Source organism: Marmota marmota, unplaced genomic scaffold, assembly GCF_001458135.2.
Source record: "Marmota marmota marmota unplaced genomic scaffold, marMar, whole genome shotgun sequence".
NCBI classification, from domain to species: Eukaryota; Metazoa; Chordata; class Mammalia; order Rodentia; family Sciuridae; genus Marmota; species Marmota marmota.
The window spans coordinates 14794685-14808501 of NW_026000037.1; the positions used below are offsets into that span (position 1 = coordinate 14794685).

The window sequence follows — 13817 nt, forward strand, 5'->3', positions numbered from 1 at the left end:
GGCAAAATTTTAGTCCAATATTTTTCCATTAGGAGAAGTATTACTCAGCTCATATCTCTCAGGGAGGGTTAAAGAAGATTGAGTTGAAAATACATAAAATGCAAAACACCACTACATGTTTACTGACTTATGGTACATAAGAATTGTATAGGGCTGGGGATGTGGCTCAAGCGGTAGCGCGCTCGCCTGGCATGCTTGCGGCCCGGGTTCGATCCTCAGCACCACATACAAACAAAGATGTTGTGTCCGCCGAGAACTAAAAAATAAATATTAAAAATTCTCTCTCTCTCTCTCCCTCCCTCCCTCTCTCACTCTATCTTTAAAAAAAAAAAAATTACATTAAAAAAAAAAAAAAAAAAAGAATTGTATAGATCAAATTTAGGACCTGGAGAGAGATGGACTTCCTCTTCTATCTGTAAGTTTTTTAAATTTATTTTTAAAAATATTTATTTTTTAGTTGTAGTTGGACCCAATACCTTTATTTATTTATTTTTATGTGGTGCTGAGGATCAAACCCAGCATCTCACACATGCTAGGCGAGCATTCTACCGCTGAGCCACAACCCCAGCCCCTCTATCTATAAATTTCTATTAAAGAAAAAAAAAATCAAAGGCAATAGCAAAATGTTAACATTTGTTAAATTTGTTTAACACTTGTTAAACACATAAAATCTATTTTGTGTGATTTTTCTGTAAAATATAAATATTTAGTTATCTAGATATAAAAGTCTCAATAGAGAACATCTTACATATATGAAGGTGGAGAATTTTTATTCTATATATCCCTTTTGTAGAAGTAAAGTCTGGAAGCCAAATGATTTTATCTATTTTTGGTTATTTTTGGGGGAAGCTTGTGTGTGTGTGTGTGTGTGTACTGCTGGTGATGGAACCCATAGCCTTATGAATGCTAGGAAAAAGCTCTACCACTGAGCTGTATCTTCAACCCTAGAGGAAACATTTTGATCACAGTGAAATGGAAATATATGTTAAGATGCTATAGCAGCAGCTGCAGCATACAGAGCCTTGTTTATGAAAACTTGGAAGCACAGCTATCATTCACAGCATAACTCAAATGAAATCTCTATTTGTCAAATGGTGGTGATAAGAGTAGATTATTTTATTGTTGTGTTCAGGCTATCAAGTCACTGTGTGGTCAGATGGCTGTGAATTGTAGGTGCAATATATAATTTTTTATGTCTAGATGGACACAACATAATGCCTTTATTTTTATGTGGTGCTGAGGATCGAACCCGGGTCCTGCTCATGCTAGGCGAGCGCTGTACCGCTGAGCCACAATCCCAGCCCTGTAGGTGCATTAAAAAAAAAAAAATTCTTATTTTTTTAGTTGTCAATGGATCTTTATTTTATTCATTTATTTATATGCGGTGTTGAGAATCTAATCCAGTGCCTCACACATACTAGGCAAGTGCTGTACCACTGAGCCACAACCCCAGCTCCTGTAGGTGCATTTTAACTTGAAATCAGACTAATATCCACTGAACCTTAAAAACTGCTATTTAAATTGGGCCTGGGAGTGTGTGCCTGTAATCTCAGCTACTTGGGAGGCTGAGGCAGAAGAATGGCAACTTCAAGGCCAGCTTGGGTAACTTAGTGAGATACTGTCTGAGGGGGGGGGCGGGGAAGAAAGAAGAAAGAAGCGTTAGGGCACTTACCTAGAAAGCAGAAGCCCCTGAACCCAAGAACCCTAGTATTGGAGGAGGAGAGAAAGCTATTTAAACTGGGTTTGGTGGCGCATCCCTGTTATCCCAGTGGCTGGGAGGGCTGAGGCAGGAGGATCGTTCAAAACCAGCCTCAGCAATGTAGTAAGGGCCTAAACAATTTAGCCAGACTCTCTCTCTAAATAAAAATATAAAAAAAGGGGCTGGGGTCATGGCTCAGTGATAGAGCGCTCGCCTAGCAAGTGCGAGGCCCTGGGTTCAATCCTCATCACCACATATAAATTAAAGGTATTGTGTCCAACAACAAAAAATTAAACATTAAAAAAATTATATATATATATATATATATATATATATATGGCTGGGGATGTGGCTCAGGGGTTAAGGGTCTCTGGGTTCAATTNTTAATGCACCTACAGGGCTGGGATTGTGGCTCAGGGGTTAAGGGTCTCTGGGTTCAATTCTCAGTACCAACAAAACAAAAACTATTTGTTACTAGCCAAAAAGAATTAACATTTGCCAAGCTATTATTGCTGGCTTATTTAAGTAGGTATTCAGTTTCTGGTGGAAACCACTGTGTTTCAAAGACCAGAAATGCGCTTCCCCTGAGGAGAAAAATAGAATATTATATATAGAAAAAAATTTAAAATCTATAGCAAATAATATTGCTGTAGGGATTTTTGAATGAGGCCAGAGATTTGGAAACTCAAGTTAATGACTAAATGAAAAACAAAAAAAAGACGCTTTTTCTATTTTTTAATAGTTCAGATTGTTGAAAGTCCGCTGGAGGGAGTGAACTTTTCATTATTACTAAATAACAATTGATTTTTATAAATTAAACTTAATTTTATATGTTATTTTAAAAAAAAGATTAAGGTTAAGCAGGGCATGGTGTGTAAACCTGTAATCCCAGTGATGTGGGAGGCTGAAGCAGGAAGATTGAAAGTTGGAGGCCACATTTGGCAATTTAGTGAAACCCTGTCTCAAAATAAAAAATGAAAATAAGCTCAGTGGTAATTGTAAAGTGCCCCTATATTTAATACCCTGCCCTCCCCCAAAAAAAGTCTAAAAATCTGGCTACTTTTCAAATTCCTGTAGATATGATTTCCTCAAACTTTTGAAGAGAGATTACCGAATTCAAGGAATTTCCAGGATTTAACTGCTAAAACCTTACTTATGACCCAAGTGAAAAGAGAGCAACCAACATAGTGGGCAACCAACACCTAAATTTTAGTCTCAAGATTTTTCCACTGGGAAACGTCTTAACTCACACTTTCCAGGGAAGGGTAAAGAAGAGCAATTTGAAAACTGTTAAGTATTTGTGTAAACAAATTTAAAAGGGTAAACCCACTGCACATCTTGTTTAATGACTCATAATGCAAAGAACGCTAGAGATCGAATTCAGGATGTGGAGAGATAATCAAGGGTAAAATGGCTCTTGGTAAAAAGAGCATCAGTGGAATGCCGCTTTTAAAAAGCTCCACTTTTTTTATTTTTATTTTTTTGTTAACGAAATGTCTCATATGCGGAAGGGGTCTTGTTAGAGTCTAGACTGACCTTGCCTACTGGAGCAGTTGCCTCTAGTAGTCTTGCTAGTCTTGTCTTGCTAGTCTTAAGTCTTGTCTTCAATGTCTAAAGTTTGATGATTTGTGATGATGGGCAAGTCAATAGTCACAATATTAAACAGGAGCTCGAAACCAGTTCCAGTAGGGTCAGTGATCCTGAACCCCTCCACTACACCAAGGTGACTCATACAAGGTGACTCAAACCCTGCATTGTTTGGCCTCAACAATGAGATAAATCATAGGCTTCAGCCTGCAGAGCTCCTTTGACCAGTACAAATAGATCACTTCAGATCTGGGTAGCGAACTTTCCAGGCTCATCTTAAGAAGTATTAACCCAAATCACCGATACCGCAGCCAGGCCCATTTAATACGTCAGGCTCTTTCACGCTTTTCAAACTCGATTAGACCCCTTCGTCTCCAGGTGTGTTCACTAGTCTCCACCGCGGTGAAGGCTATTCATTCCCTCTCCTCCTCTGCTCCTTAATGACTTCGGTCATGACCCACAGTGCTTCTTGAACACCTACACCTGCAGCTTAGCCCTGCAGGCTTAAAGCACGACCACACGGTGTGGGAGCGGCTACTCAATGAATGAAGGCCAGTCTAGCAAGAAGGAGCAGAAAGGCGATTTTCGATGAGGAGGCGGTCGGAAGCGTAGTCGGCCGCGCTCTCGGACCTCCCCAGGGCGCCTCCCAGGAGCTGCCCACGGGAAGGACGCCGGGGGCCCGCCCAGAACCCCTCCACCTCCGCAGGCCGGCCAGCCTCCAGGTTCCCGGCAAGCTCCGGGACAGCGAGGGTGGGACAGAAGGTCACCGCGCCTGCGTGCTAGGAGGCGTGACCCGGGTGGGAAAGCCCTCCGCGTCCGCCATTTTGGCTGCCTCTGTCGGTCTGTTCAGTTACCACGTGAACCGCCGACGGAGACCCGTGGGGGGAGGGAGGCGGCGGCAGCGTTAAGTGAGAAAGGAAAAAAGACAACGAGGAGGAGGAGGTGTCGGGGTAGGGCGACGCGGCAACACCCGAGGCCTGGTGGTGGCGGGAGCCTCGGGAGGAGCCGGAACGATGCCGGCCGTGAGCCTCCCGCCCAAGGAGAACGCGCTTTTCAAGCGGATTTTGGTAAGTGTGAGGCTCCCGGCAATCAGGGGGGAGGATTTAGCCGGCAGCCGGGCCTGTCAGCCCGAGCTTCGGCCCGGCGGGCGCCCAGCCACCCCCGCTCGGGACCCCGCCTTCGTAGTACTCGCGAGGCCGAATGCTCTCCTCCGTCCCCTCCCTGTGGCTCCCACTTCGGCCTGCGCGCCAGGGACCACAGGCTTCCCCCTCCCGTCCCTGCGCTTCCGAGGCCCTGGTTCCGGACTAGGCCCCGACCTCCCGGCTTCTAGATGGTTGGCTTTCACCCTTCCCGAGCGGAGGGAGGAGAGGCCTGGCCTCTAGCAGGGAAGGGGCAGCACGGGCAGCGGTAGCGGCCCGGTTGGTGCAGGAATACTGCCGGCAGGCCGAAGTGGCACCCTTGGAAGGAACAGGTGGTGCGGATGCGGCACGACTCATTCATTGCTTGAACGCGGTTCCCTCTCGGTCGGCAGTCCCTCCCTCTTTCTCCCCTCCTGGGATTCACCTGTCCCCGCCCGGCCCGGGGTCACTGCACGACCTAGGAGGAGGGGAGGGAGAAGGGAGGTCAGTGGAGGGGAGAAAGCTTCCAGGCAGCTACCTCCTCGAAGTTCGTTGCATATCTGAGTCTGAAGCTCCTTACGGCCTCCCTGGTTCCTTTCTTTCTGGAGTAGGGAAGAGCATTTATTTCTTAGTTTCCTAGCGGGAAACAGCCCCACCCCATCACCCTCCTCGGGAGGTGGGGCCCATGGCGAGGGGGCGGTCTGGTAGGAAGTGAAAAGTTGAGAGCCTTTAGTTGAGACATTCTGGACAGATTTTCTTAACTCTCTAAAATGTCTTAACACTGATGCCAAAACTTAACACAGAAAAGGAAACACAAGAACTTTTAAGTTGGATCTTGTTGACGCTGGCTCAACTTCATTCTCTACGTTTCAAATGTATGCAGATTGCACTCTTAAAAAACTGAATGCGTTGATATTTGTAGTGACTGTTTACATTGTAAAATATGCCCTGTAACCTTGGAGCTATAATTAATACATTGTATCACATTTTTTTTTTTTGGGTGGCATTTAGTGTGTGGGTTGTCCCTTTCGTGCAAATATTACTTTAGGAAAGAATTAACTGTACTTGCCAAACTTAAGTCTTAAAAATTTGGAGGGTGTGTGAAAGCGTTCACCTTTTGCAATTATAATTATTTCACTTGTTGGAAAGTGAAATTCCAGTTTTTCTAGAAATAATCAAACTGATTTTTTTCCAAAAGAATCCATATGTCAGATTTCAGTTCATGTTTAAAACATTAGAAAGTTTCATCAAGTTTCAATTACCCTGAGATCTGTATTAGCATTTTGTTTTTAAGACTAATTGGAGGGGCTGGGATTGTGGCTCAGCCGTAGAGCATTTGCCTAGCACGTGCGAGGCCCTGAGTTTGATCCTCAGCCGCACATAAAAATAAATAAGTAAAGTAAGGGTATTGTGTTCAAATACAACTAAAAAATTCAAGTATTTAATAAAGGGGGAGCATACTAATTGGAAGCCCAGAGTGGTTGGGCAGTTCTGTAATGTCAGGCTGAGGTAGGAGGATCTCAAGAAGCCAGCCTCAGCAATTTAGCAAGGCCCTAAGCAACTCAGTGAGACTGTATCTCTAAATAAAATACTAAAAAAGGGCTGAGGATGTGGCTCATTGGTTAAGCACCTCTGGGTTCACTCCATGGTACCCCTCAACAAAAGTGATTGAAGTGTAAGTGGCATAGTTTTAGGATGAATATAACACACACATACACACACGCACACATATATACACACACGCACGCACACACACACACACATATACACACACACATTGAGGTACTGGGGATTGAACCCCAGAGCCTGTGGCTTTCTAAGCATGTGTTCTTCCACTGAACTACACTCCCAGCCCTTATTTTTTAAACCTTTTAAAAAACCTTTTAAAAGGCTGATTGATGTGTTGGTAGGGTTAAACATAGTTTTATTGCAATTTATCTTAATATCCCCCCTTTCCTTTATTTTTGTTTTTTAAATACCCTTTACTTTTCCCTAATTCATATAATTTATATAGGTTGTTGCTTGTATCAGTGGTCTGTCCCTTTTTATTGCTAAGTAGTATTCCATTATATGGATTTACCACAGTTTGTTTATGTGTGGAAGAGCAGTTCTTCCTCTGCTCCCCAATACTGCAGATTGAATCCAGGGCTTCATACATTCCAGGGAAGTACTGTACCACTGAGCTATGTTCCCAGTTCTGCAGTTCTTTTTTTGTTTTTTCTTTTTTTGGTACTGGGGATTTAACCCATGGGTAATTTACCATTGAACTATATCCCCAACCCTTTTTTATTTTGAGACAGGGTCTCACTAAGCTGCTTAAGAACTTGCTAGGTTGCTGAAGCTGGTCTTGAACTTGCAATCCTCCTGCCTCAGCCTCCTGAGTCTTTGGGATTACAGGTGTGCGCCATCGCACCTGGCTCTATCTAGTCTAGCGATTCTTGATTAAGCATTTTAGACAGTTTTCTTTAGTTGTAGTGATGGTGGAACAAATCTTTAATTTCATTGCTACAATCACAGTGCTCAACGATTTATTTATTGTGACAAAGTGTAAGAAAAGAAATATGAAAATCACGAAATAAAATAGTGAAGAGAAATAATGTCCTTATCCTTCTCTTATATTAAGAGTGAAGAAAATATTAAACAAAAGGATAGTATTTTTTTCCCAAATTACTTCAGCTTGCTCAACTTTTATAGTAAGTTAGCTCTTTATTTTAAGCCTTTTTTCCTTTCCTTCTGTGATGAAGGTGGACATACTTGAATGGTTAAGTCAAATGTTAGTAAGTTGGTAACTGTTAAATCATTCTGGCACCATTCAGTTTTTGAGGTTTTACATAATTTGTTGTACTATATTTGTAAATTTATGTAGGAAATGAAGTTAGCTTATGCTTTCTAAAAATGTGAAGCTTCAATTTAAAAATAATGAAAATGTTTTGGCCTTAATTTTTCAGTGGAAGCCTTGTTTACACAGTTTGTAAAAATTTCAGTTTCTGCAGTAGATTTGCCTGGCTTAGTTGATATCTAAAATTAAATTTTGTTGCACATTTGGCCCTATTCTACTTCTGAGTAAGCATTGATACAAATTAGTCAAAAAAACCTCTGCATAATGTTTCTTGTCTATAATTTAATTTAATACGATATATATATTGTGTAAGATTTTGTTTAAAGAATTGTGTTTACCAGAAGTTTTCTTCTTTATTTTTGAGACAGGGTGTTGCTGGCCTTGTATCTGTGATCTTCCTGCCTTTCCTTCCCCATTCTTAAGGGATTATAGATGCCTGCTACTGCACCCGGCTATTCTTCATACTCTTAAAATGGGCATTTTTATTAAGCAAGTAGCTAGTTTTGGAGTCGGGAATCAGACTTTTGGGTTTTTTCCCCCAGTGTTTGTATATTTGTATTAGTGTTTTATGTTTGTATTAGTGTTTGGATATTTTGGGTAGCAGTATAAGGGGAGGGAATGGTTCTTTTGTAGGCAAAGAGTTGTAATTGTTAGGTTTGCACATATTATAGGTAAATTATTTCATATGATTTTTGGAAAAAGGGTTGTTTTTACAGTTAAAACAGATAAGTTTTAGTTGCTGAAAAAGCTCACGTTAGGAATTCTTACCAAGTAGGTTTCCATGTGCACATGAAAGGACAGCTGATTTATTTTTTTAACTTTGTGCATGTGTGTGATACTGGAGATCAAACTCGGCAAGGTGATTTAAATTAAATTTCCTTGTGATAGAATTTTAGTTTTGCAACCAAATACAGATAGTTGTTTTGAAATTGGTTTTGATACAGTTTTGCTTGTATTGCCTGTGTTTAGAATATGACAAAGAAAAAACAAAAAATAGAAACGATTTTTTACCTGCTGTGAAATTCCCTTCTGTACATAGTAACGAAAAGTTTAAACTAGAATAAATTTCTTTTTGTTTTGTTTTCTTTCTGTCCTGCTGGAGATTGAACCCAGGGCCTAGTGCATGCTAGGCAAAGTGCCCTACCACTGAGTCACACACCCAGCCAGAAACTAGAATAAATTTGTGTTTTAAAGTTTTCCAGAGTGGGAGGAGGGGTGGAAAGATGTTGGTTAGTAGATATAGAGGTCCATTTGGAGAGGAGAAATGACTTATAATGTTCTACAGCACAGTAGGGTAACCTTGATTGGCACAATTAATCGTGTGTTTCCAAATAGCTAGTAGAGGATTTTGAATATTCCCAGCATGAAGAAATGATAAATGTTTGAGCTTATGGATATACCTGTTACCATGATCTGAAGAATATTACTTTGTTTACCATAATATTATAATCATGTCAATTAAAAAATAAAGACAACTTATAAAATGAGTAATATGAGAAAACTAAATGTAATCTTGCTATGATGTAAATATACTTTGTTGTTTAAAAAAATCATTTTGTTATTTTTTTAAAAATCGCTTTTTTTTTTTCTTTTGGTGGTACTGGGGATTGAATCCAGGGGTGCTTTATCACTGAGCTATATCCCCAGTTCTTTTTTTTTTTTTTTTAAGGCAGGGTCTCACTAAATTTCTGGTGCTGACCTGGAACTTGTGATCCTCTTGCCTCCGCTTCTTGAGTCTCTGGGATTATAGGTATATTCTTATAATCACAATTTTTTTTTTGTAAGAGAGAATGAATTTTAATATTTATTTTTTTTTTTAGTTATCGGCGGACACAACATCTTTGTTTGTATGTGGTGCTGAGGATCGAACCCGGGCCGCACGCATGCCAGGCGAGCGCGCTACCGCTTGAGCCATATCCCCAGCCCATAATCACAATTTTTTAAGAAGCCTGTAAAAATCTAGTGAGAGGAAAAACCTTTTGATGATGTGGTAAATTTACTCTTTTGTTTGTTTCTTTACTTTGACACTTTTGCTGTAATCCTTTCTGGAATGAGGTGTAGTATGAGTGAACAATAAATACATTTTTAAAGTTTTATATTGACAAAGTTTATGTTTAAAATGTGTATGGTGTTAGAAACCTGAAATTTTTTAAAATTTATTTTTATTTATTTTTTATATATTTTTTAGTTGTTGGTAGACCTTTATTTATACACGATGCTCAGAATCGAACCTAGTGCCAGGCAAGTGCGCTACCACTGAGCACCAGCCCCAGAAACCTGAAATTTTTTAAAGAAAATGATTCTTTTGGGTTAAGAGAGCAGATTAAGGGGCTGGGGATGTGGCTCAAGCGGTAGCGCGCATGCATGCGGCCCGGGTTCGATCCTCAGCACCACGTACAAACAACGATGTTGTGTCCTCCAAAAACTAAAAAAAATAAATATTAAAATTCTCTCTCCTCTCTGTTTTTTTTTTTTTAAAGCAGGTTAAAAGTACATTATTTGGCAGATTATTTGGGGGGAGTTAGGGTGTTTTAGTGAAATAAAGAGTGACTGCAGTTTAGTTTTTAATAGCACTATATTTTTAGGAAAGAGGATGATAACTTAATAGGGAACTGAATTTAATGTTCCATTCTATAGGTATTTCAAAACCTTATAGTCCTTCTGGGTCATTTGGGCCTCATACAAACTATTTTTTTGATGATAATAGAATGGCCATCCCAACTATTGCATTGAAGCACTGGCTAAGGGACAGTTTCCTAAGAGGCATGCTGGAGGGCTGCTGACCAACCTGCTTTAAGTGGAGGGATCTCTCTCTTTAGTGTGTGTTCTCATTTCCTTTAATATTTCTGCCTCTGACAATGCAGTCTGACAGCATCAATTCAAGTATATCAAGTATTCAAGTATATCTTCTTTGTTCACAAAAGCATTTTTGGACATAGAAAATCAGGTCATATAAAGAATCATGTGCAAGGGGCTTTTGTTTGAATTTTCTCCCCCAGTTAACTACATGGCTCATTTCTCCTGTTTCTTTTAGGACTGCGCTCAGGTGTCCTCCAAGTGTTATTTAGAGGTCTTTGCTGACCAGGAGTACTTTCTTACTTATTTCTTTTGTCCTTGCTTTATTTTTCTCCAATATCATTTATCACCATTTAACAAAAATTTAAGAGTGGATTTTATGAGGATAGGAACTTTGTTTTACTAATCACTGTACTTAACAGTGGTTAAAGTGATCCACAGTAAATTGAAATGTAGCAAATATTAATAAATGTTAATAGTAAATATTAATACATATAGTAAATGTTAATAAATATTGTTGCATGAAATGAGTGTTGAAATAATGATTACAGGGCAAGAGAAAGGTTAAGGACGTGTGATTGGGTAAATATTTTTGGAGAAAGGAGTTAAGCTGGCCCTTGGCATTGTAGACTACATTATTATTTGAGGTAATTATAGGATATGGGGCAGAACCTATATTATCCTTGATAAGATCTTGGAGGTTTCATTTGTGAATGAATAATGGTACCTGGTTTGTTTAAGCAGCCTTCTCTCAGAAAAGCAAAGCTAGAGGAAAATTTTATTGTTTCTTTTTTGGTTGTTTTAGCATTGGAGGAAAAAAATGGTATCAGGACATTATATGAGTTTGGTGTGAGGAGGGAGCCTGCTGACTTAGAATCTCCAGTTGGTAAGGCTCAGTCACTTGCTCCTAAAACTCTACAGCTGATTCTTACAAGGTTAGGGTTGAGGACCATTGTATATGATAACTATGAAACGGGGGTATACAATATTGGGAAATTTTTGTAGATTAGGGTTGCATTATGAGTGTTTCTCAGTTGAATTCTTAGAATTTGGCAAGGTACGTTGGGAATTCAGTGTGGGAAAGAAAGCAAGGTGCTTAATTTAATTCATCAGTGATCGTTAGCCAGCCATCAGCATTCATGAGTACATACAACTTTGCTTTCTATTTACGGGCATTATCTCTGTTGAAGAGAGAAAAATTTCGATTCTAAGTGAAAATGGTTCTGGAAAGAATGTCGTTTGCCAGTTCTAATATTGAGAAGTGCAAGTGAAGAAGAATCTTAAAGAGATAGTTTTATATAAATATTGAGGTGTGGAGGGAATTGGATGCTGTGGTGACATTCTTGACTTTTGGGGATTTCCTTTGAATGTCAGCTGTACACTTAAAACATTTAAGTTCTTTTATGATGCAAGCTTACAAACTTAGATTCAAGTTGTGACTTTAAAAAATACTAGTCTATCTTGTTGCATGTGTTTTTTTCCCCCTTCGAGATAGGACATAAATTGTATTGCTCCCTTAAGTTTTTAATTTGATAAGCAGGGCACCGAGGTGCACACCTGTAATCCCAGCTACCTGGAGGCTGAGGCAGGAGGATTGCAAGTTCAAGGCCAGCCTAGGCAACTTAGTGAAACTCTGTCTCAGAAAAGCCAAAAAGGTTGGAGCTGTAACATAGTGGTAGAGCACTTGCCTAGTTTTTTGAGGCCCAGGGTTCAATCTCCAGTACTGGAAAAAAAAAAAAATTGTTTATAAAGTGCATAAAAATTCCTGTGTAGAAATAATTGCTGGAAAGGCCAATGTTTTTATCTGATAAAACTCTACTGAGATTTTCTTTGGCTAGTATATGAACATATCTTTAGTTGAGATAAGTTGAAATTTCTCAGAGCTCTCCTGGGGAAATTAATCTTATTGAGGTTTTTCTCTGATTACATTAAAGGAGACAAGAGAGTTTGTTTTAAAAATTATAAACATAAGAGAAAAAAAGCCTAACTTTTAGGATTGGTTGTCTACTTTCATACATGATTATTGTTCCAGTTAAAGCAGTGTTTTTTTTTTTTTTTGTGATGCTGGGGATTGAACTCATTGCCTTGTGCATGTGAGGCAAGTGCTCTACCACTGAGCCACATCCCCAGACCCTCCAGGATGATTTTTTTTTTTTAAAGATAAAAGCAAAGACAGTTTTATTCAGGTGCTAAATAGATTTGAAAATTGAGAAACATAGGTTCCAAGATGATTTTTTATAATTAAAATGATAATATTTATTTTTTAGAGAGATCTTATTGGGGATTACAAGATCACATTTGATTATCTGTGCTTGAAGACTGATCAAAATCTTTAAGAATGAAAAACTAGTATTTTAGTGAATATTTTGAGGTACATTTTATGCTAGGCTTTGCATGTTAGCTGATATAAATCTGTGATATTCCTTTAAGGAAATTATAGTAAGTATAGCGAGTGCTTAGGATTGCATGTCTCACATATGCTGGGCAAGTGCTCTACCACTGAGCCACAATCCCAGCTCTTTTTATATTATATTTAGAGACAAGGCCTTGCTGAGTTGCTTATGGCCTCACTATTTTGTTAAGGCTGGATTTGAACTTCTGATCCTCCTGCCTTAGCCTCCTGAGCTGGTGGATTACAAGCGTAACCCACTGTGTCTGGGAAGAGTACTCATTATCTTTGTTTGTTTGTATAATTTTTTTTAAGTTATACATGAACACAATATCTTTATTTTATTTATTTTTATATGGTGCTGAGGATCGAACCCAGTGCCTCACATGTGCAGAGGCAAGCGCTCTGCCACTGAGCCACAAGCCCAGCCTAGGACTGCTTTTTTTTTTTTTTTTGACATTGATGAACCTTTATTTTATTCATATATTTGTGTGTGGTACTGAGAATCCAACCTGGTGCCTCACACATGCTAGGCAAGTGCTCTACCGCTGAGCCACAACCCCAGCCCCAGGACTGCATTTTTTAAAAGGATATTTCTAATTGTTTTATATACAGTTAGTTCTGTTGTATCAGGACATAGGTTCTTTTTTTCCCCTCTTCCTTGTTTTTTGTTTGTTTGTTTTCGGGTGAGGGGGCGTTTAAGTTTCTAAAAGTCTCTGTACTTTGCAAAATCATGAAGAAGATAATTAATAATTATGAATAAAATGGGGGAAATGGAGTAGGGCATAGCATTCAAAAATATTCAAAAATATTGTTAGTGAGGTTAAAAGCAAAGATAAGAACATAATAAAAATGGTTGCATAGTTTTACATGTTAATGGTTAACAAATGCGTTAATACTACTATGTAAATGTTGCACTTTCTCTTCAAAACACCAAAAACTTGCTTGCCTAAGTGGGGTCTGAAGGATTGGAGTTTGTGAATTGTTGAGAAGTGGTAGAAGGAAGATTATCTGAAATCTGACCAATGGTAACATCAGAGGTGGGTGGATGTGGCTTAAGGTGGCTCCCAACACACAAGGTGAACTGAGGCAGCTGGTAGGTGTTTGATGTATGTGCCTGTGTGCTTTGCCTGCTTACAGGACTTGTTTCAGCTGGGCGCTTTTTTCTGTTTTCACCTAGTGTTCTGGCATGTGAAGTTCTATAGAAGCAAGCATGAAATTTAAAGAGTGGCCCCTAATAAACCATGTTGGAGCCAATGTGTTTTTTTTTTTAAGCAGCTTTATTGAATTTATATTCTTTTTTTAAATTTTTTTTTTGAGAGAGAGTGTGTTTTAATATTTATTTTTTAGTTTTTTTGGCGGATGCAGCATCTTTGTTTGTATGTGGTG

The 13817-nt window shown here is 39.3% G+C and overlaps 1 protein-coding gene across 2 annotated transcripts in view; it reads left to right on the top strand.

The window, feature by feature from the left end:
* Naa15 (N-alpha-acetyltransferase 15, NatA auxiliary subunit) overlaps positions 1–13817 on the top strand; it is a 94869-nt gene that overhangs the window by 15958 nt on the left and 65094 nt on the right. The window contains exon 1 of one of the 2 annotated variants that reach the window (XM_015479050.2): positions 4082–4353. The exons of the other annotated variant lie outside the window; for it this stretch is intronic. Coding sequence (XP_015334536.1) covers positions 4300–4353 — 54 coding nt within the window. The 5' untranslated portion in view covers positions 4082–4299. Of the gene's footprint in view, positions 1–4081; positions 4354–13817 lie in introns of those variants that run through there. 2 annotated transcript variants of the gene reach the window in all.